Below are 24,104 nucleotides of genomic sequence, written 5' to 3' on the forward strand. Positions count from 1 at the left end.
CTGCTGGAATCAGTATTATTATTTTATAGTCTTGGCCTATGGAATTTGTTGACTTATCTTTCAGGTTACACATATCCGAATCTTTGTGGTACTGAGTTTCACTCCTGATGAGCATCAGGAACTTTGAAATGTAAAATAAAATCACCACTGTGAGGATCCCACCTCAGCCCTACAGAATCAAACTCTCCAGGGGGAAAAGCCTGGGTATCTATGTTTTTTAAATGCTGCCTAAGTGAGTCAAAAACACAATGATGATTGACAATGTCTGTCTTGCGACAGATGAGGGCCATTCTTTTATGGAACTCTGCCAACAGAGATTTCCCAAGGCATCATTCGGAGGCCCAAACATAAAGGAAACACACACATCATTTTGGTAGGATGGTGCTAGAAGTGTGCCTGGATACCCATGAGCAGATTTTATGCAAGAGGATAGTCCAGGGATAACATACATTTTGAAACAGAATTTTTCTATTGAAAGCGTTTTTTAAAACCCTCAAAAGCAATTACTTTGGGGAGTGAGAACAGAAGAGAGACAGAGAATAGAGGCTTACTGGGGAAGTAGAGAGACAGAGAGCAAAGCTGGAAGGATGGGTAAGGGGACCATCTACATAGTGTAATCTCTAAGGACCTATTGACTTAAAATTCCACCATGAAAAACTCATTCTTCAGTCTGCAAATGTTGTCTCCCATTAAAATGGAAATAGCTGTGAATCATGTCTGACTGGGTGTATCATATCCTTACCTGAGAACACATTGTGATGGGGTGTCAGGAAAGGTCTGGAAAAAATGGGTGAAAGGGTAAGGTTGCCCAAGGAGGAAGCAGGCTTAACAGAGCATCTTGCAGGCAAAGGCAGCTGGACAGAGATCGTTAATTTGACTTGCTATCACTTGAAAGTAAACTGCTCAAAACTAAGAACGACCATGAAATATATCCATGGTTTCCCCCCAGCCACCCTGCTAAGGAACTTCTTGGCTCATCCTGGCCAATGATGTTAGCTCCTGAATGGAGAAGAAAGCAACAGGAGACCCACCGCATCTTCAGGGAGATGGCCTGGTGGTCTAAGCTGGCCTGGAGAGTGAGAGCTCTGCATTCCAGTTTGAGGGTTTTCCTCTGACTCTCTGTGTGGCCTTTAGCCAGACTGCAAACAGCTTTAGTTTCTTTGTATGTCAAACCAAGATAAATACCTAACTTCCCATCTCTCTGGGGCATGGTAAGGCTTTGTTGCTGCCACTTTCATTGACATGTGTCCAAAGACCATAAGAAGAAAGCTTTTGAAAAGTTTGAAGGCTAATTATGTTTACTAGCAACATTATCATTATGACATTGGGGCTTCATGTAGTAGTAGCCAAAAAGAAGAATGTATCAGGAGCATGGGAAAACGGAGAACACAGTACTTCACTCAGAGAAGCAGTGTATTTGTAGTGGAAGAGAAACGCAAAAGGGGTTTTGGGGATAGGGTGCAAGGCAGAGAAGTCTACAATTGGTACCAGATGCCATCAGAAGCTAACGACCTGACAAACACCGTCCTCATAAAAAAAAAAATCCTTAAAAAGGAAGCAAATGGAAATATAAGCTAGTGAAAGAATTTGCAGCAGCTGCCCTAAAACCATTTCTCACTTCATAAACAGGTCTGGGTTTGATGCTTTCTCTTTTTTTTATCTTGGTCTTATTTCATGCCACTTTCCCCCTCTTCTAAGATCCCCTGTCCTGTTCTGCCTCCCTTGCTGCCAGTGCTGATGGACTCCTCACACAGGTAGTCATAGCAACCGAAGTTAACAGAACACCATCTTGATGGAAGGAGGCTCATTCAGAGTATTTGTTTTGGGTCTTATCTCAGCACGTATTTGTCCTCAGTGATGACACTGAGGATGAATTGGATGGAGTCATGGAGTCACTGGAAATTAGCATGTGCTATTTCACATTAATTTCCTGGCAGTGAGCTGACATGAACCAGAACTGTTAATGACTCTCTGTTTTCCAGTCCTCTCTGCTTAACACACTGAAGAGATATTACATCTTATGCATATCAAGGGCATGTAGTATCTATGGAACTTGGAGATGTTTAGCATCACTAATGAGAGGGTCTCATCTCATTCCATGAAGGATGGTCAGGTTTCAGATTCCTTATGCCACTAGGCTGAATGAAGGCTCAGAGACAAAGCTTTATTTCCTATATTGCAGACCTAATTAGCAGTGTTGAATTTGAAGAATCCATCTCCCCCAACTCATACCCTTCATCAGGCTCTGTGTAGTGAGTCTGAGGAAATACTACATGATCCTGGAGAATAATCAGGGTTTACAGGAGAAAAACATTTACTGCATACCACTCAACTCCAATTCCTCCATCCTATGCCTGATAAGCATGGGTAAAAAAAATGAGAATGTCACTGACATAGTTCAAATCCCATGGGTACAAGATCAGAGGCAGCAACTTTAGCATATTCAAATCAAATCCATACTTCTTGGACTAGTGCTTTTTAAATCAATTCTCAATTATTTCAAGTGCAATTCAATGACATTTTATTTTCCACTTTCTTATACTGTTGCCCAGTTCCTTGATAAAAGTATTTGGCCTCTAACAGAATTCAAGAGCAAATAAAACAAATGAATGATGACGAGCTTCATAGAAGTCATTTTGATTAAGATTTACCACCACTGGCAAAAACATCATGAGCAAGAAAGTATAAAAAGTATCATGCTGTTTTCCCACACTAGACTATGACTTCTTTAAGGGCATACTTATTTTATCCCAATACTGAGACCAATGTGCTAATTGCTTGGGAAATGTTTATGAATGAATGAAGCAGTAGGGCAAGACGGTTGAATCATTGTTTGATAATGATTTTTTTAACTTTGTATCCCCATCTATCACTATAAAATTTAACAAATTTACCATTTTGATAGCTATTGACTTACTTTGATGTCTATGACATGGAAATATTTAATTCAGCAAACATTTGTTGCATCTCCCACAACGAGGTGTACGGTAAATACAAAAGTGGGTAGAAGTCAGTATTTGTCTTCAAGGAGATCATAGTCTAGTTGGGAGATTCAGCAGCATTTAGGAGACACTTGTGTACCCATTGCCTTGTGGATCAAAGAATGGATGAATTAACTAAAAACTGTGGCAATAATACAGATCGAGTAAAAGAAATGTTAGAAAAGTTACTTTTTAAATTTCCCTTTAAGATTCAAAGAAGGAAGATATCTGGAGGGGCTTCTTGGAGTGGGAAGGCCTTTTAAAAGGTTCAGTAAATTGAGCAAAGGCACAGACATGGGAAAACCAAAACATGTGGGTGACTCACAGAAAACAGGCCACTGAATGTGGCATGGGGGCCATTTACAGTGGAGCAGTAGAGAGAATGAACCTAGGAACAGTGGCTGCATATGGGCACACACCGTTATTGTCCTCATCTCATGGGGGAAGGACTTGAAACCCCGGGGAATAAATAACTCAACCATATCACCCAGGTAGTAAATGGTGAAGCCAGGATTCAAATTCACACAGCCTGGGGGCAGTTCTCTAAATTTTAATCTCTGTGGCTCTGCCTTGATAAAAGAGTAACCGTCTTTTGAATCTGTTACATCCCTGATGCTGTCATGGTCCTGACAAGATCCCCTCAAACCTCAGGGAGTTTAACTGTCTCTCCTATTCCTACATGACTAGCTTTAGAGACCCAGACAGCAATTCTCTGATGAGGTAATGTCCTAGAAGCATCTACCACATTAGGCATGTGGCAGGGGCTTGATATGTGTGAGTTTTTTCTTTTTTCTGTCATGGGCTCAATTTCTGATTTGTTGTTCAGTCGCTCAGTTGTGTCCAACTCTTTGTGATCCTGTGGACTGCAGCACACCTGGTTTCCCTGTCCTCCACTATCTCCTGGAGTTTTCTCAATCTCATGTGCATTGAGTCAGTGATGCCATCCAACCATCCAGTCCTCTGTCACCCTCTTCTGCCCTCAGTCTTTCCCAGCATCATCTTTTCCAATGAGTCAGCTCTTTGCATCAAGCTGCCAAAGTATTGGAGCTTTAGCTATAGCATTAGTCCTTCCAATGAGTATTCATAAGTTGATTTCCTTTAGGATTAATTGGTTTGACCTCCTTGCTATCCAAGGGACTCTCAAGACTCTTCCCCAGCACCATAGTTTGAAAGCATCAATTCTTCAGCATGAGACTTCTTTATGGTCCAACTCTCACATCTGTAAATGACTACTGGAAAAACCATAGCTTTGACTATATGGACCTTTGTTGGCAAAGTGATGTCTCTGCTTTTTAATATGCTGTCTAGATTTGTCATAGCTTTTCTTCCAAGCCAGTGTTGATATTCAGTGGTATATGTGTGCATCTGTGCTAAGTAACTTCAGTCATGTCCAACTCTTTGTGACCCTATGGACTGTAGCCTGCCAGGCTCCTCTGTCCATGGAATTCTCCAGGCAAGAATACTAGAGTAGGTTGTCATGCCCTTCTCCAGGGAGTCTTCCTAACCCAAGGATTGAACCCATGTCTCTTAAAAACTCCTGTATTGGCAGGCAGCTTCTTTACCACTAGTGCCACATGACTGCTATATTCAAAGTGTATAACCATCAAGGTCCTACTGTATAGCACATAGAACTCTGCTCAGTGTTATTTGGCAGCCTGGATGGGAGGGGATTTTTGGGGAGACTGGATACATGTATATGTATGGCTGAGTCCCTTCGCTCTTCATCTGAACTATCGCAACGTTGGCTGTTAATTATTGTTAAATGTTGGTTGTTAATACTCCAAAACTAAATAAAAAGTTTAGAAAAATACTCCATTCCAATCAGTAAATAAATGTTGCCTTTTCTGCCAGCTCAAACACCTGTTCTACAGGGCCGCCTGAGACCAACCCATGATGGAAAAACAAAAAGGTTTCTGCCTGACTCCAGAATTCACTCCTGATCTTTGCCCTGCATCTGTTCTGATTGTTTGGGTCTCAGAAGTACTGACTGTGAAATATTCTGAGGATTACCCTCTGATCTATTTACTTCTATGCCATCCAGAGCTCTGGGGACACTCTCCCCACCTGTCATCATCATTTTCTCTTCCTGGAAGATCCATAGAAAGCTGGTTCATAATCGCTTGGTAGCTGATATTGGTCCTGTTTACTTTATGTTGCTGGGTTCCAGGTCACAAGAAGGAAGTGATGAGTTGAATGTAGGCTTTCAAGAAAGTGTTCTCTTTGGTTTAGAGACCCTTCTCAAAGGGAGAGGCAAAGCCTTTGCTGCTGCCTAGCAAGTCAATGTAAGATATTTCTGCTTCTGTCATCTCCAGCTGTGTCCATCGGCCCTGTGGGGAGCAGGGCAGCTGTGTGCCATTGCTGCTTGATCACGCGGATATGGTGAACTGTACCTCTGGTGGCCCGGGTCACATGAAGTGCTCTATCACCTGTCAGAGGGGGTCTGCCCTTCAGGCCAGCAATGGGCAGTACCTCAGGCCCATGCAGGTGAGTTGGAAATCTGCAGTCATCAGGACCAAGCCCCTGGGGAGGGACAGTATGCATGCTCCTCTCCTGGCTGGATGGGGGAAAGGCCTGTGTTTTTAAATCATCTGAAAGGAAAAATGAGGACTCTAACAATCAAGGAAAAGCATGGATTTATAGAAATGTAAGGTATATGCAGAAATATATAAGAAGTGTACGAAATTATGATCCTGACTTTTGGCTTCAAAATGAGAATGTTACAGTTTAGACCTGTCCAAAATTTACAGGCAAGATAGGATGCAATCAGCCTTTTTGTGGTCCATTTTTTGCCTGTTCCCCCAAGTCCAACCCTCCTTATAAGAATACTGAAGGAAAAATTATGATTTTCTTTCTTCTGCTACTGAAGTAGGACTTATATCAAGATTCTAGTTTTGACTGAATTTTTTCAAATTTCTGTAAGCTACCATGGTACCACTTCCAGGGTTTCAAGGTGGTCTGAAGGTACTAGAATATATTAGTGAAGAACATGGCTTGGGAGACAGACTTGGAATGAAATTTGACTCCTCTGTTTATTGTGTAATTTTAGGTAAAGACAAGCAAAACATGCCAACCTCTTTAAGGTCGTTTCCAAACTTGTAAAATAGTTAGATCAGAGGTATTTATGTCCTTGGGCTGTTTTGATGACTGAGTAGAAATAATTCATAAGCTTCTATCAAAGTGATAGGCACCTAGCTCTCTGCAAAGCTGCCATTATGATGACCATGATGATGTATTGTCGACTAAGAATTTTGTTTTCCCTCTTTCCTTTAGAAAGCTTTCCATATTCTACAGAGGAATTTGAAATTTGAGAACACATGAGCACAATATGATAGAGAGACAGGATGCATTAGGCAAAAGGTAAATGGTGCTTGAGAAGAATATGAGGGAGATGAGGTATGATGAAGGACGAGTGGAAGCATGATTGGTAGTCAGGTATCAATGGCTTGGAAGATTCGAATTGTTTTTCATCTGGTACCAGTTGACTGCTCAGCAGATTATGGATCCGTGGAGGAATTTCACTTGCTTAGACACAGAATTTAAAGATACAATCTTTTGTTTCAGATGGCTGAAAGAGACTTCTGTGTAGAGATACTGTTTTAACATACCTTGAAGCATCAGCTCCTTGGTTTGTGATGCTCTGGTCAGAAGAGCAGAACTCTTATCACCTACCTGTCCTTAACTCAGCTTACCTCATACTAGAAAAGAGATGGAAAGAAGGAAAAAGAACAAAAACAATGTAGGAACTGAATGCATTTGTGTGCTAGGTAAAGAAGGAGAGAGAAGAAAAGATGGTTTTTGCAATTCATTAAAATTAGGAGCAAATTCAAAACAGAACAGTCAATACTTACTGGAGCCAGGAGAAAACCCAGACAATATATGCAGTGTTTCAGAGACATTCTTTAAGTGATCGCTGTGATTGGAGCCAGTCTTCTAGGCTGTGAGCATTGCAGTTGGGTCCAAGTTGGGAGAAGGAAGGTGGGAGCTCACCCTTTGCCAGTCATATGATGGAATCATCAAGCACAGCTCTCCAGCTGACTGCTCCCATCACCCGAGCCTGGCCCCACTAAAGAAATGATATGATCCCAGCTTGTGATCACAAGACAGCAGGGATATCTGCTTTTTGTTGACATAAGAACTGAAACTAACCAGAAAAGTGTGTCTGGCTTTGAATTGGGGCCTTCTGGCAGGCAACCTGGGAACATTGGGAAGGATGGAGGGGCAGCCAGGCAGGAGTGGGTGTCAGAGGTGACAGGTGCTTTCATCAGTCATTTTACCTTTGACTTTGGTGCCACTGTGGTCTCCTGATGGGATGCTGGCTGAGCCCCAGAATCTCCCTTCTCTCTTTTTGACTTTTGGTAACCTACTATGGTGACACTTTTCACCCAACAAGCCATGAGTGTCCAGGTCTCTGAGTGCCTGCCCATCCTGTTCCTCTCACTCTGAAACTTTCTTCTCCTTGCTTCTGCTTTGCTGCTGGGAAGTCTTGCTCATCTTTCAAAGACCAGTTCCTGAGTTATCTGCTATGTGAATCTCCCTGGAAACACTCTCCCTTCTCCAGCCTCTGTAGTGCTATCTCACCACCACAAAACAAGCATGCATATATGATGTTGCTGCTACTTAGTAGAACAGTTTATATTCTCTTTCTTCCTGGTCCGTGTTTTCTCCTTTATGATTTGTGTTCTTTGCATTACATTCTCACAGATCATCATAGAAGGGAGTAAATATAACCAAAGGGCATCTCCCACACTTTCCTTTTTAACCTCTTCCCCTTCCTTCTTCTCTCTCTTTCTTCTTCCTTCCGTTCTCCCCACTTCAGATGTTGTCTGATTCACTGCTTCAACCTGTGATGAGCTCTGCTGGTAGCTCCTTAAGGGTCTTGTTTATCCAAACTTGAAAGTACCTGGCCCTTCTAAGTGCTCAAAAAAAAGTCTCCTCATTTGTCTCTTGGTGATGAATTCTAGGACCCCCTACATAGGCCATAGCCCCAAGGAAATGGCTGGACTCTCTTAGATTTAACTACAGGGTTTGGAAGATGCCTCGTGTGCATTAATTCTCAGGTGTTCTTAAAGACTAGGCACCATTCTCAGAGAATATGATTCTGTTTATTATGTACCATTATCAGTCAGCTTATCAGTAAAGGTCCCAGCAGGAAACCGATGAATGCTCAAAGGGGGGCAATTTCAGGAACTTCAGTAAAGGGACTGCTGATAAAAGTGGGGGCAGGATCTAGGAAATGACAAAGAGATGGTCCAGAATCCCAGGGTGAAAGGGTAATATCCCCTCTAGACCTAAAGAGTTGACTGTAAGGGGCAGTTAGCAGAACCCATGAGAAAGAGTGCAGCAGGCGTGTGAAGAGCTCTGCCAAAGGCGGAGCCAGCCTACAGCGACCCAAGGGAAGGAGTAGCGAGAATCGACCCCCGACCTCCCTTGCTTCACTGCCTCTTCCGTCTCCTACCAGTGCTACCCTGGGTGCTCCAGCAGACACAAGTCAAAAGCATGAAGCCCACAAGGGCCAGGGTCCCAGAGCACACAGCAGGGCAGAGTAGGGTGGAGAGCCACCTGGAGAAGCGTGTGAGCAGAGCCGAGAGTTGCCCTGGAGGAGCGTCTTCATTTCATGACTCCCTTATGCTCACATGCACCTTTCATCAGCAGTGTACCTGGGTATTGTGAAATTGCACATTAAGACAAGAGGGAGGGAGGCAAAATCATTTTGCCTGTTGTGAATATTTGTACAAATAATCATCAGGACTCTGCCAGATCCTGGGAACTATTTCGATAAGCCTTTTTGTGCGACTTTGATAACAGAAAACTTTCTGTTTCTAGAAGAAAATTCTGCTCACATGTTCCTCTGGGCACTGGGACCGGGCTGTGAGCTGCCAACCCCTTGACTGTGGTGTCCCCGATGCATCTTTGGTGAACTACGCAAACTTCTCCTGCTCGGAGGGAACCAACTTTCTGAAACGCTGCTCTATCTCCTGTATCCCACCAGCCAAGCTTCAAGGTATTGTCTGGCCAAGCAGGAGTTACATGCAAGTTCTCTTCAGGTTCTCTCTCTTTGGCGGCGGGGAGGGGGGTAATGGGGGTGGGGGTGGGGCGTACTTTGGGGATGTTTTCTTTACTCCAGTGAGCTTCCCACCTGACTCTGCTAAAGCACCTTCTTTTGACAAGCAAGAGGCAACACATTCCTTGTCTCAACCACTTGGAAAGATGCCCCTAACTCAAGATCTCTTTAATGAAAGAAATTGAGACCTTTCTATTTTTATTTGAGTTTATGTTCTCTGGAGTCAAGCCAACTAACAGTTTTCTGAGAGTATTAATAATTCAGATACCCTTTATCATGCACATTTTGAAATGTAATATTTACAACCCTTCTGTGAGTTAGGTGCCTTTAGTCCTATATTAGCAATGAGAGCACAGTTGTATGAGCTGTACTGCTAGGGAGAGATGAGAATGTGGTGGAACTTCTTCTGACCCCACATCTTTTTGTTGTTGTTGATTAAGAGAGCATGGGAATAGGCTATTTTATTTGTTTGTTTTTTATTCATTTTGGCCGCACCCCAAAGCATGTAGGTCTAGTTTCCCAACCAGGGATCGAACCCATGCCCACTGCCTCGGAAACACAGATTCTTAACCACTGAATTGCCAGGGAGGTCCCTCTGACCCCACATCTTGCTCTTCCTCGTGAACTTAGGTGTGCCCAACAGTGACCCAGCAGACTTGTTATAAATGCAGATTTTTAGGCTCATGCTGACAGAGTCTGCTTTAGTAAACCTAAAGTGGGTTGGTGATACTACTCTATGGGGCGTCCATAGATTGAACTTGGAGAAACTGCTGAGGCATATGGTGTATGGTATTTAAGTACAGAAGTTTGCATCAAACTGCAAGTTCAAACCCTGCCTCTGCCCTTACTAGCTTGGACAAATTACTTAAACTCAATTTCCTCATGTGCAAAATAGGGGATAATGATGGTATCTATTTCACAGGGTTGTTTGAGGTTTGACGTTTACCCAAGTGATACGTGTAAAATGCTTACAGCAGTGCCTGGCATGTAATGAGCCCTATAAAAGTGTCATCTAGTATTATTATAATCCTTTCCACAATACTGTCACGACTTTATTTTTATTATTTGTAGTGAGGAGTGAGGTAAGGATTTGGTTGGTAGTCCGACTTTCATTCAGGTCAAGAACTAGCTTTCTGACCTCAATGCTACATGAGAGAGCACAATAGACGCTCTGTGGGTAGAAAGATACAGGATAAACATTTGACTTGAAGTTTTAGAGAAGCTGCTCCATGAAAAATACTGTGACTTTCCAAGAATGACTGCCTGTTGACAGGTCTTCATTCTTTCTGTTTGTTATTTTATTTTTGGACTCTCTGTTCTGAGCGTTCTGTGCTTCTCTTTCTTGGAGTTAGGACTGAGCCCATGGCTGACCTGTCTTGAAGATGGGCTCTGGTCTCTCCCTGAAGCTTACTGCAAGCTGGAGTGTGATGCTCCTCCTGTTATCCCGAATGCCAACCTGCTCCAGCCTCGCTGCCTCCAGGGGAACCATGACGTGGGCTCTACCTGCAGATATGAATGCAAACCGGGCTACTATGTGCTGGGAAGCACGGAGAATAAAGTCAGGAAGTAAGTTGGAACGTTCCTGGTCTTTGCCATTCTCTCTACACTTGTACCTTGCTCCTGTTGTTTCACTTGCAAATCCAAGACCGTTGTTTTGGAAATAACATTAAGACCTTCTGGGTTGTCCACTGTTTGTTGTGTTTGTTTTCCTACATAATCTCTCTTCGACTGCACAAGGGTGTTCCCCAGTCATGACAGGCAGGCTGGCCAGATTTGCTTCCTGTAAAGATATGCTTTCCCATAGCAGATTCCAGAGTCTCATCTTGGTGTGTTTTAAAAGATTCTCTGCCCAAATTATTATTTTCCTTGAAAGTAAGTGTTAGGAGCTTCTTAAGTGGTAAACACATCACCCAAATCCAACTCTGTCCTAGAACGTCATCATCAGGCCCATTGGAAGTTTAAAATTGTGCCTGTGGCAGAAATTGCCAGTTGTGGCTGTGGCAGAAATTGCCTAGGGTGGTCTCCAACTCAGATTCTTATTAGGTATGTGACGCTGGGAAGTTTCTCTGTCTCAGTCTCTCATCTGTAAAATGAGGATAATGATAATAATAATATAGGAACTAAGTAAATTAATATGTATAAAATGAGTCAGTGAATTAATTTTTTTTAATTTTAGTTTTATTTTTGGCTGTGCTGGGTCTTCAGTGCTGTGCTCAGGCTTTCTCTAGTTGCAGCAAGTAGGGGCTACTCTCTGTTGCAGTGACTTCTGTTGCAGAGCATGGGCTCAGTAGTTGAGGCTCATGGACTTTGTTGCTCTGAAACATATGGAATCTTCCTGGACCAGGAATTGAACTCATGTTCCCTTGATTGGCAAGCAGATTCTTAACCACTGGACCACCAGGGAAATCTAGTAAATCTATTTTTAAAACATAGAACTCAACACATATTATCTATTACTATTGTAATTATAGTCTTTCTGGTTTACCCTTCCTGGACTTTGTGTGTATACATTCCTAGACCCAGAAATCAAGAGGACCTTTCTTCAAAATTCATGGTGAACCAGAAAGAATAAAAGCTTTGCTGCATAATTTAAGAGAAACTGTTTTTAAGACACTTGTGCTGGGGTTCAAATCCCAGTTATCACCCATTTTATTAGCTGAGTAACCTCAGGCAAGTTACTGAACTCTTTGGGTCTCCTCTCCTTTGTAAACTGGGCATAATGCCCACATCAAAGTGCTCAGTTGAGGATTAAACAAGATAATACAAATTCAGCCCCAATAGCTCAGCAGGCAAAGAATTTGCCTGCAATACAGGAGGTGTGGGTTCAGTCCCTGGGTTGGAAAGATCCGATGGAGGAAGGCATGGCAACCCACTCCAGTATTCTTGCCTGGGAAATCCCATGGACAGAGGAACCTGGTGGGCTACATTCTATGGAGTTGGATACGACAGAGCTCACATGCAATACAATAATGTACAGCTCAGTGCCTGACTTGTGCTAAATGATCAATAAATTGTTTCAAAAAAAAAAAGAAAGAAAGAAAGAAACATTTTCTGAACAAACAAAACAAGGAAAAAACTTTCAGAAGAAGAAACTCCTTGTACTCAGTAAATTGTAACTATTATTTTCCTACCATAGATTATGTCTTATTACTTATCTAGGACTTAGTTGAAAATCTGACCACAGTAGGTATTCTTTTAAAAAAAAATTTTTTTTTGAACTGACAAAATCCTAGCCATGGCATTACCAGTGATTCCAGAAGATATCAACTTCTACTGTAAACTAGAATTTTCTAAGGGAGCAGAAGAAAATCAGGAAGCTTACTTTCTGGCTTGCATTTGCCCTTCTTTAGTCTACATCCAGCCATCTCAATATGGGATGGATTGAGTCTGGCTTCACCCAGAGCCTTTCACTCCTGAGAAAACCCAAGATAATATTTGGGGTGGGGGGTAGCCTCCTCCTCATTATCTCAGCCCAAGGCAAGAGCCAGACTAATTAGAACATGAATAATACTGATGAAAAATTCATAGGCAGCAGCATTCTGGTTCAGTGACTCTAGCAGGTACAGTCTACAGTTTTTGACAACCAAGAACACATTTGCATGTTCTGGTCATGAGGTCTAGATCAATTTGCATCAGCATACATTGATGGGCAGGGAGGACCCAGGTCATCTTCCAGTGAGAATGACATTACAACCAGCCCCGAAGGCTGTTGTTTTCTTGCCTTTTTTTCTTTTCTTCTTGCCTCCCTTCTCTCACACCTGCAGCCAACTCAGGGGTCTACAGAACAGTGCAATGAAGACTAGAGGGAGAGAGAACAGTCTCGGGACCAGGAGGAATTCAGGGCAGAGGGGTTTTTTCTAGCTCTCCAGGCCCATGGCTGAGCTTTGCATTGGGAGGAGTGAGGCTGCATCCAGGTCTCCACCAGCTTCCCCACCCCAGCAGGGGCAAACAGGGGCCATTTGCTGGCACGACTTTCTTTTCTGGTTGAGAAACTGGAAGCTTACATCACAACGTCAGTATGGGTTTGAGCTTAAACATTTACATTTGCAAGCACCATCCTGAGGAGAGATTAAATTATTTACCACACTGTGTAAACTGATTTCAGCCTTAGTTTACACCTGTTTACATACGGCAGTAGATTGGTAATCAGAAGTTTGCAAGTCAGGAGTAAATCACTGTCACTTGCTGCTTGTGTTTACCCAACAAACTATGTCAGCCTTGTCCCTTGCTTGGAGCCCAGCGTTGTACTAATGGAGCCCTGAAATTCTTTCTAGGGCATGCAGGCAGGGGGAGAAGAGGCTGAGAGAAGTTGGCAGGAAATCAGCTCAGACAGAGTGGGCATGTGCTAGTCTTCTGCACTTCTTTGAGAAGTGGAAAAAGCCCCTTGATGGTCAAGTTCGCCCCTTGTTCTCTACATGACCCTGAACAAGGTACTCCACAATCATAGCCATGTGTCTCAGACTTTGCATTCTTAAGGTGAGGGGCAGTAATGACTTCTACCGAACAGTATTGTTTTGATGCCCAAAGTAGGTAATGTCCTGAAAGTGTTTTATAAACTATGAAGTTCAATACATGTGCTAGATATAACTTTTTGTTCATTTCTTTTTGGAAGAAGGAAACAACTACCAAAATATCAGCCAAGTACATTGCCTTCCTGCTTCTTCTCAAGTCTGTTGAACATTGTTTCAAGAGAGAAAAAGAGAAGCGCTGCGTCTGACTTTTCTCTTCCATCCAGCTTATTTAAGTTTTGTCCCATTGCACTTGGAGGTTAGCGTGGAAGGCGCAGCTGCAGCTGGCACTTTCTCACGTGCGTGGGGTTAGGAGCAAAGACACCTGCAAGAGTAGGACCGAGGCTCTGGCCTCCAGGAGCACCGAGCCTCCATGCTCCCTGTTTCATGGGCATCATTTCTTCTTGCAAGAGAGCATAGGAGTGGACACGGACCACACTAGGCCCTTTCTCTTGGCCCTTGGATCCCTTGCCCCTTCTTTCTGGGATTTGAAGATGGCACTGTTCACACTGAATCTAGTCCCTGAGGACAGGGAAATGCAATGGTTTGGCCTGGGTAGTGCACTCTGACCTTGAAGTCCTGAGTAGAGTCAGCATTACCCAAACCATATAAATTCTATAGGGGGAAAAACTGAGAAGGAGGTTAAGTGGATGTTAGGGTAACAAAAATTCAGTGAAACAAATGTCCATTATATGGTACAATCATAGGCTGGTACAGACATATTGTGAAGTATCCTTCTAAACATTAAAGATGTTTAGAAGAATATTACAGACATGGGAAAATATTCACAATATGGTAAATCGATAAAAGCAAGAATATAATTATTATAAATGACACAATCCCTATTTTCCACATTAAGGGTATATTTTTAGCCTTCTTTTTCAGTAGCTAGAAGTGATAATGATATTAACAGTCATAATCTTTATAAAGGAGGTTTATAGGGAATATAGCTTTTATTTTTCTGCTGTTTATATATGCTAAATTTTCTAGACTTTAGAATGAGATAAATAGTTTAAAAATGAAGTGAGCGAGAAAGAGGGGATCATAGCCATTTGTGGAGGTAGAGAGTGATAAAAGGAGAACTAGCCACATCTTTCTAAACAGGCAAACCATACAGAGACCAGCAGTCCAAGATGGCATTATGACAGGGACTTGCCACTGGCACCTTGCTCCCAGACTCGTCTGTATTTTTTAAGTTGGAGTATAATTGCTTTACTCTGTTGTGTTAGCTTCTGCTGTGCAGTAATGTGAGTCAGCTCTAAGTATACATATATCGCCTCCCTCCTGAGCCTCCCTCCCACCCCTCTCCCTCCCACCCCTCTAGATCATCACAGGGCGCTGAGCTGAGCTTCCTGTGCTACCCAGCAGCTTCCCACTAGCTGTCTATTTCACAAGCGGCAGTGTGCATACGTCAGTACCACTCTCCCGATTCATCTCACCCCCCATCCCCCTCATGTCACGTGTCCGTTCTCTGCATCTGCATCTCTGTTCCTGCCCTGCAGATAGATTCATCTGTACCATTTCTCTAGATTCCACATATATACCTTAGTATACAAGCACCATCTCTGTTCTTGAAGGCTGTCTCAGACCTCATCTCTTCCAGTCCTAAAACCTCTTCCCTGACTTTCAGCAGATCATCCTACTCCCAAAGTGCAAAGGTCTGCCCACAGGTGTGCCAGCCAAATGACACCTCCAAACAGGCTTTCCCCCTTCTTACTGTCTAAAATGAATTATGACCAACAAGGACCTACTGTAGAGCACAGGGAACTTACTCTGTTTTGTAATAACCTATAAGGGAAACAAATCTGAAAAAGAATATATATATATATATATATATGTATATATACATATACACTTTATGTATTTTATATATATATATATAACTGAATCACTGTTCTGTACACCTGAAACTAACATAGCATTGTAAATCAACTGTAGTTCAAAAAAAAAAAAAAAAAAACCCTCAAATATATATTTATTTATTTACTAGAAAGAAAAAAATCCCAGCAAAATGTCAAGACCATGGGCAAGTGACAGGACTCTGGGAGATTTTTTGGTCTTCTGATTTGAGGTTCTTTTAATAAATAATCATATTTTATAATAAATAAGATAAAAGGAACTCCTCCACCTTTACCCTGGATCCATAACCCTTCTCAAACATTTCCCTCAACCTCTTCACCTTCCTCTTTCCTGCAGCTGAAGCCTCTCTCTTCCTCATGCCAGGTTACTTCTCTTTAATTGTGCTCAGGTCTCTCCTACATTAAAACTCAAACAAGCAGAGCCTTTTCTTGACCCATGTTTCTCTCCAGCTATCACAGCTTCCCCCTCCCTCATGAAATGTGTCAAAAAAGTCATTTGTATTCACCGTCCCCATCTTATAGTTTTCTCTCTCCTTCACATTTTGACACTCAGGTTTCCATTCCCATCTCTCCACTAAAGCTGAGGGTGCCATGAACATCGCTGCCAAATGCAGGGACTCTTCTTGGACCTAATGTGGTATTAGTTGCCCCAACTAACACCTGTCCAACTCTTTGTGACCCCATGGACTGTAGCCCATCAGGCTTCTCTGTCCATGGAATTCTCCAGGCTAGAACACTGGAGTGGGTCGCCGTTCCCTTCTCTAGGGGATCTTCCTGACCCAGAGACTGAAACTGGGTCTCCTGTATTACTGGCAGATTCTTTACCATCTGAGACACCAGGGACCTAACGTTATGTGGGAATATTTGGCTTATGTTGTAATCACCCTGTGAGACAAAATGGATCCTCCCACCCAAATTTGGTTTGGCTTTGGAAAGTAATGATGCCACACATACATAGACCAAGAGAGTATTAAGAGATTTGTTAGTCACATAACGAGATGTTTGGAGAGAAGGGGAAAATCCCAAGTTGGTCTTCAAATTGCTTGAGTAATCAGGTAAAAGAGGCTGGTTGGGAGTTGGATGGTAGTTAGGGTGTGGGGCTTGAGTGAAGGTGTACATGTGAGGGCTTCCCTAATAGCTCAGTTGGTAAAGAATCTGCCTGTGATGCAGGAGACCCTGATTTGATTCCTGGGTCAGGAAGATCCCCTGGAGGAGGGACAGGCTACCCACTCCAGTATTCTTGGGCTTCCCTGGCAGCTCAGCTGGTAAAGAACCTGCCTGCTATGTGGGAGACCTGGGTTCAGTCCCTGGGTTGGGAGGATCCCCTGGAGAAGGGAAAGGCTACCCACTCCAGTATTTTGGCCTGGAGAGTTCCATGGACGGTATAGTCCCTGGGGTCACAGACTTGCACATGACTGAGTGACTTCCACTTTCACTTGTGCTTGTGAACAGGACCTGGTATGGTTTGAACTTTATGCTGAGGCCAAAAGAGGAGGCGCCCAGGCTTTCTTATAGGCTTGCTCGGAGGTGGGAGATGGTAGGGCTCGGATGCTGTCAAGAGTCAAACATCAAAGATGGAGTGTGGCTCTTCAGTAAAACACACTTGTCTGAGCCCTCCTTGAGTCTTCTTCCTTGATTCTGCTCTATGTCACTCGCTTGATTTTCCTCTTCTCAATTTCCTTTTCTGGCTTTTCCTCCACTGCCCATGGCGTCAATGTTGGTGTTTCTCTGAACTCACTCTCCTCTTGTGTTCTGCATACTTGTCTGACCTGAAGCTCATTTACCCCAATGGCCTCCACTACCTTCCACATACTCATGACCCTTAAACCCACATCTGCTATCTAATCTCTTCCCATAAGGGCTATAAGACTCATTGGGACAATTGCCTGCAGATAAAGCCACTTGCATATCTGAAATGCATTTCAAACTCTCCCTATATAAAACAGAGCCTATTATAAACTCTTTCAAATCTGTACATCCTTCTGTGTTCCTCGTGGTTGGATAGGTCAGGTGAGAGATCTGCATATAACCTGAGACACATTTTTTTTAATCCATATATGGCTTTATTTTTTTTTTATTTATAAAGTGTTATGGAAAGAACACATCTGAATATCATTCTATTGGTGATGACACTTGAACAATATTCACAAAACATAACTCTTCTTGAGTAAATAATAATGATCAGAGACTATAATTGTACACTGTTGAGAAATATCGAGCAACTAGAGGACAATTGCTCTACAACATTGTGTGGCCTCTGCCGTATGGCAACACAAATTGGCCTGAGACTCTTAAACATCTTTCTCCCTCGGTCAAATCAGTCATCAGCTTCCATCAAATGGCATTTTCTTATTGACTCTCGGCCATTTCTCCTCACCCTGTTGCCACTTCTGTATGACAAATCACTATCCTTTGTCATGCATGAACTGAGCTTTCTGACTCCAGTCTTTCCCCCTTCAATACATTCACTACTTTGCAGTAATAGCAATCTTCAACAAATTTCAACCCAGTTATAGTATTCCCCTTATATAAAACTAAATGAAAAATAAAAACTAAAAAAAATAAATGACCAGCCTTTCTGCTATTTCATCTAAAACACTAAAAAAGCTTAAAATTAAAAATATTTTCAGTGTCTTGCATGATCTTGCTGGGCCCGGCTTACCTCTCCAGGGTCATAACTATCTTCCCTGGGAGATCACTTCCCTCCAACTATTACACACAAAACCTTCTGTAGTGTGGGTTCTAATGATCTGGGTTTCTTTTACTTCTTTATATGCACCATAGCTTACATGCCTCTGGGCTTTCAAATGTGCTATTCCTTCTGGTCTGAGCTCTCCCCAACAGTGGCCTTTTGCTTGACTACCTCTTGCATGCGTGTGTGCATGGTAAGTCACTTCAGTTGTGTCCAACTCTTTGCAACTCTATGGACCATAGCACACCAGGCTCCTCTGTCCGTGGGACTCTCCAGTAGGAATACTGGAGTGAGTTGCCATGCCCTTCTCCAGGGGATCTTCCTGTCCCAGGGATCGAACTTGTGTCTCTCCGTCTCCTGCATTGGCAGGGAGATTCTCCACCACTAGCCTTACTGTCCCATTTTTAAGATCGGTGCGATTTTTATTTCCAGAGCCTTCCAGATCTCCCCAGTCTGTAGGAAGTGTCCCTCCCGTGGCTTCCCACTGCAGAGAAGACTTCACTGACAGCATCATTTATTTCACTGAGTAAAAGTGGTTTGATTACCTGTTCATTAGACCATGGATATTTGTTTAGCGTCATGTGGCCAGTGGCTTCTACATTTATTGATGGTTACTCAGTAAACACTTTCTAAATGGATGAAAAGACTGCCTTATTAGAAATTCATGGTAGAATTTTAATGTTAAATTTGATGCTAAAATGGTGAAGGGAAGTTTTTTTTTTTTTTTTTTTCTTATGAGGGGTGGAAATTTCTATTTCAAGTGCTTTAGAGTGAAAGAAACCCTTAAAACTATTGTCTGTTTTTTTTTTTTCCCTAGCAATTTGTCTCAGCAACATAGAAGGAATAATCATTCTTTAGAGATAGTTTTAATTTCATTCATTTAACTAACATTTAAACTTGTTTGGCAAACTCTGCAGAAGGGGTTGGTGGTAACAGAAAAGGGGTTAGATCTCTCAACAAGCTCACCAGAACAGTGGTTCTCATACCTGGCTGTACGTTAGCATCAGCTGGGGCAAGTTCAAACACCTCAGTGCTTTGCATTAATCTTCTGCAAAGCGCCTAAGTCACTCCAACGTGCAGCCAAAATGATGAAGCACAATCTAGAAGCAAGAACCTTTCTTCATGTAAGAACAATATCAGTCATGGGACTTATACTTTCCTAAAAATATCCAGAGTAACACTTTCTTTTCTCAAAATTATTGTAGCAGCACTTTTGCATGCTAGATTTCACATGTCTCTTTGGGTTTATTTATTTTTGGAGTTAATAGAGAAAATACAAACTATGGTAACTCCAAAGAAATGGTCAAGTTAGATAGTTTGGGGAGTTCTTTCTTGCTCATATTTTATAACATACACACACACACACACACACACACACACACACATCCTTCTTTTCATCCCATGCAATTTGCTTTCACATACATATTATCATTAATCACATTTATCAGGTTAATGTTTCATTAACCCAACTTCCCAGGAAGTTAAAATAAATGTACTTGACTTATATTTTATCAAAAAGACCATATTCTATTCTCCCTTATCTTTCGCTTCAGTGGTTACCTTTTTCTCATTAGTTGCTATCTTTATGTGTGAAGTTTAGATTAACCCCATTAGGGCCCACCATTAATTGAAATTAGAAATTATCCCAGCCTTCTAAGTTAGACAGCCTTACCCTCTATAAGTTAGTCATTCATCAAGATGCCATCTGAAAGGCAGTGTCATAGTAAGATCTTTTTAAGAGTAATTGTAAATAACCATCTTTCTGAGGGTCACTTTTCCAGTGAACATAAATCTATTGAAGGTCTATAAACACAAACACAGGTTCAGACTCAATACTGTAAAAAGGCCTCATGTTGTGCTTACGCATTGTTTGACAGTGTTTGGTTGTTAATACCTTCAGTGAGGTTTGTCTGATCTGATTTGGGAGAAGAGTGGGAGAGGGCTTTATAGTTACATATGTGTACTTGACCCATCTCTACACACATAGGGAGATTGTTTAGTGTGGCAGAGAGTTAAAAAGCATAAGGTCTTGACTCTGTTCTATTGGGTTAATGATGATGATGACAGTGATAATTCATCACTGTATGCTACATGAAGCACTTTACATACATTACCTCATTTATTTCTTATAATACTGATAAATCTTATTATATAATAAAATAATAGTATAATGTAGGATGACATACTATGATATAATATACAACTTGAAATAATAATAGTAATACATTTAATTTAATAATTTATATTAATACTTATACTCAATATAATACTTAATATAGTATTATAATACTATAATTTAATAATAAATACATTATTATCCCCTCTTTCAGAGACTCAGAGTATTGTTAATCAGCCATCCCATGATCACTCAACCAATATATGATGTTAAGCTCACTCTAATTCCAAAGCCCATGCATGCTTTTGGCTAACAACACTTTTGATCTTGAGTAAATTACTACATTTCTCTGAGGCTCTTTTTTCCACCTCTGCAAAATAATCGAAAATCTTGAGTGACTTTAAGCTCTATGAGTCTCCCTCAACAGAATCAATGAGGAGAGTTAAAACTCTGGTACAATACCAGTGAGAGAAGTGGTACATGAAATTTGTTACCACCAGGAAAAAGGAAGCAGGGTTATATATAAACACAGACACTACACAGACATGACCTTAGTATGCATACTTAAGGTACTACTTGGAGAGATTCTGATCTAGATGAATAGCCAAGGTTTTATTCTCTTTCTTTTGGTGGGTTTTGGTGAATTGTTCTCCATTCACACCCAAGAGGGTGAGTTCTAGATCTTTTTTGAAGGCAGAATATTGCAAACATTTATTAAGATTTCTAGAATTGAGTTTAAAGATTAAGCAAGTCTCTAAAACTTCTAAAGAAGAAAATTTAGTCAAATTCTTAGGAAGATTTTCCCTTGTGCAAGATTTCTCTCTTGGCTTAGTGCATGCATGCATGCCAAGTGACTTCAGTTGTATCTGACTCTTTGCAACCCTATGGACTGTAGCCCTCCAGGCTCCTCTGTCCATGGGGATTCTCCAGGAAAGATTGTATTAGAGTGGGTTGCCATGCCCTCCTCCAGGGGTTCTTCCCAACCCAGGGCTTGAACCTGCATCTCTTACGTCTCCTGCATTGGCCGGCGTGTTCTTTACCACTAGCACCACTTGGGAAGTCCCTTGGCTTAGTATTAATAGTTAATTACACAGGTTCTGAGGTTAGTGAGATCTAAATGTGCACCCCCACTCTTCTATTTATTAGCTCTTTGATCTTGGGAAAGTCATTGATCTCTATCAAACATGACTATTTTTATTTACCAAATGATAATAAGAAAGAAGGATACTTACAAATTTTTACAAGGATTGAAGAGACAATAGACAGATGAACTGAGCACAGTTCTTAGTCTTGTTCAGCTTCAAGTCAGCAATGATGCTGTTTATCAGCATCATCATCTCCAACAGGTTACTGCTCCTTGTAAAATGACTGTTGCTTTTGGTGTGTTTAGTGGGTAATCTTCTTTAGCCAGGAATCTACTCAGCTACCTTTTTTATCAGGGGCTATCATCTCCCATTCTGTGGTTGGTTTCTATGCCCCAGAAAAACAAGATAGAGACCAGAAAGACTGAAAGTGGCATTCCAAATGGGAAGTAGAGGTCTTCAGTTACAGGGTGGTAAGGGAGTACATTGACCCTGCATGAAGGAAAAAACACACATCAAAACAGAATGTTCATTAAATTAAGAAAAGTGCTTGTACTTCCCTCCACCAGCCAGAACCCCCTCTGAATGTTTCATCTCATCCCACTATGAGTTATCCAAACACTACAGTGGCTTCAAGTGGACCATGAAAAGGAAAAAGGGGGATGTGGTAAAAAGGAAACGGAAATTAGATCAACGAAATACAGGTGGACACACTTCAAGAATTAGGGTGGGCAAATACAGTCAAGCTGGTCTCAGAGGAGAAGGGAAGGGCATGTCCTTAGAAATATTGCCTAAATTTTTAGGCTCTTTTGATCTTATTGAACCATAGCTTGATTCTCTGAGGTTCAATTGATTTTATTCTGCCATTGGAAGGGAGAGAAAGTCTTGGCAAATGAAATGAAATGCTCAGTTGAGGCAAATGCTAGAAACCTTAAGTACCCTGGATTTGTAATTTTTAAAATTCAGTAAAATAATATACTTAAGTTTTTAAGCTCTTTGTCATAACATCTTGCATATACATACATGACTAGATACTGAAGTGAAAAAACCTATGTATATAAAGACACACATGCTAGCCGTGATTTGCCAATTAATGGGTCACACTGTAATCTTTGTGCACAACCATGCATCTGTGAGAAACAGAAATTTGTTTTCTTTCCATTAAGACATTGTCTGGCTTTTTAATTAGTGTTTATAGTAAATACATTCAAAGTTTATCCTTGGAATGCTCAATTCTTTTGCCATTGTAGGATATTGTGAGCTTCAGGCTAATTTATTACAGCCTCCTTTGGCACAAAAGTGACTGAACCTCTGGTCCAAGCCTTGGACACTCTCATACACACCTGGGTACAGGCCAGCTCGCTGCTGTAGGCTTCACAGGCTCAGGCAATTGGCATGCAGTCTTCACTTTGAACACAGCATTTGTTGAACTTAAAAATTTCCCTGTGACCTTCAATCCCAGACTAGGGAGAGTCTTATTGTAAAAAGCTGCCCTTTCTCTTCTGATATTATATTGACCACTGATTCCTCTATTCATCAGGAAAAATAACTTTAAAAATCTAGTAAGAATAAGTGCTGGTTTGTTAACTAGAAGCCAATAGGTTCTTCAACCCAGAATTTCTCTCCCCGATGCCCTTGCTATGCTTCTTTTTTGCTTCTCCATCCAGTCTCGGGCTCCTGCCAAGTCCTTCTTCAGCATAGTGGGTGAGCATTTTGATTGTGAGCTTGGCTTTGTTCTTAAGGGTCAGGTCAGGCCCAGCTAATTTATGAACTGTCTCCTGAAGGATTCTGGGTGGGACAAAAATCTGAAGAATTAAGTAGGGTGGAAAGACTGAGCAGAATGTTAACATTCCACATTTTTAATCACATACACACAGGGAAAGGGTGGAGAGCTTGGTCATCCGAGCTAATAATTTCCCTGGCTTGTTGAGCCTTGTATGTGCCAGTCATTGGACTACATGCTATCTATACACTAACTTATAAAATCTTCTAGTGACCCTGTAAGGAAGCTCTTATCCCCATTTTTCAGATAGGAAAACTGAGAGAAGAAAATGTGAGCAAGTCAGGAAGGGCCACAGCTGGGCTTTGAGCATTAGTTTCCTGACTTTGTTGTCTGCTCTTAACCACGCTGCACACCATCTTTCTGATGGGAATTACTCAGTGTGGTCACTAACAGCCTGCTGCAGGCCACTATGGCCTCTGACTCCTTCTCTTCAGTCAGGAAAAGCTGGCCAATGTTAATCAGCCTTTCCATTCCAGCCCACATCAGATGGATGAGGCAAATTCAGGGTCTACCTGTGTGAATTCTGAAGTCATGACGTAGGTCACAACTTGCCAGACATTCTGATAACTCCCTAGTACACTCAGTCTCATCACTGCCGTGGCTTCTGGGCAAGAGCCCTGTCAGGAACTTTGCTTTCTGGGAGACCAACAGGGATGGGCAGAGATGGGGTCATGAACTCCCAGGTGAGGGTGTGGATGTGTGTACATTCTGTGAGCACTTTTCATCAGGCCTGTCTGTGTGCTGGACTGACCAGGAATAGGAATAGAACGACACCTAGAAGGAGAATGCTTCAACGAGAAGCATTATGAAGACAGCTGAAGGGTTTCTTATGGATGAGAGAACCCACCCTCTGAAAGGGAATCCATATAGTTTGCAGCTCTTTTCTGCCAGACTTTTATCCCACCCAGGCTCTCTTCTTCCTGCCCTGCCTCTTCCCCACAGAGGCTGCATATATGCCTTCTTTTCCATTTACACATTAGACCCACACTTGAAACACAAACTGCCTTTCACATCACCGGCTC

The 24,104-nt window shown here is 41.9% G+C and overlaps 1 protein-coding gene across 1 annotated transcript in view; it reads left to right on the forward strand.

The window, feature by feature from the left end:
• Positions 1–24,104, forward strand: part of PAPPA2 (pappalysin 2) — a 309,776-nt gene that overhangs the window by 216,664 nt on the left and 69,008 nt on the right. Inside the window, exons 14-16 of the mRNA XM_068986447.1 lie at positions 5,294–5,465; positions 8,805–8,982; positions 10,395–10,608. Of these exons, the coding sequence (XP_068842548.1) occupies positions 5,294–5,465; positions 8,805–8,982; positions 10,395–10,608 (564 nt within the window). The remainder of the gene's footprint in view (positions 1–5,293; positions 5,466–8,804; positions 8,983–10,394; positions 10,609–24,104) is intronic.

Source organism: Capricornis sumatraensis, chromosome 14, assembly GCF_032405125.1.
Source record: "Capricornis sumatraensis isolate serow.1 chromosome 14, serow.2, whole genome shotgun sequence".
Lineage (NCBI taxonomy): Eukaryota > Metazoa > Chordata > Mammalia > Artiodactyla > Bovidae > Capricornis > Capricornis sumatraensis.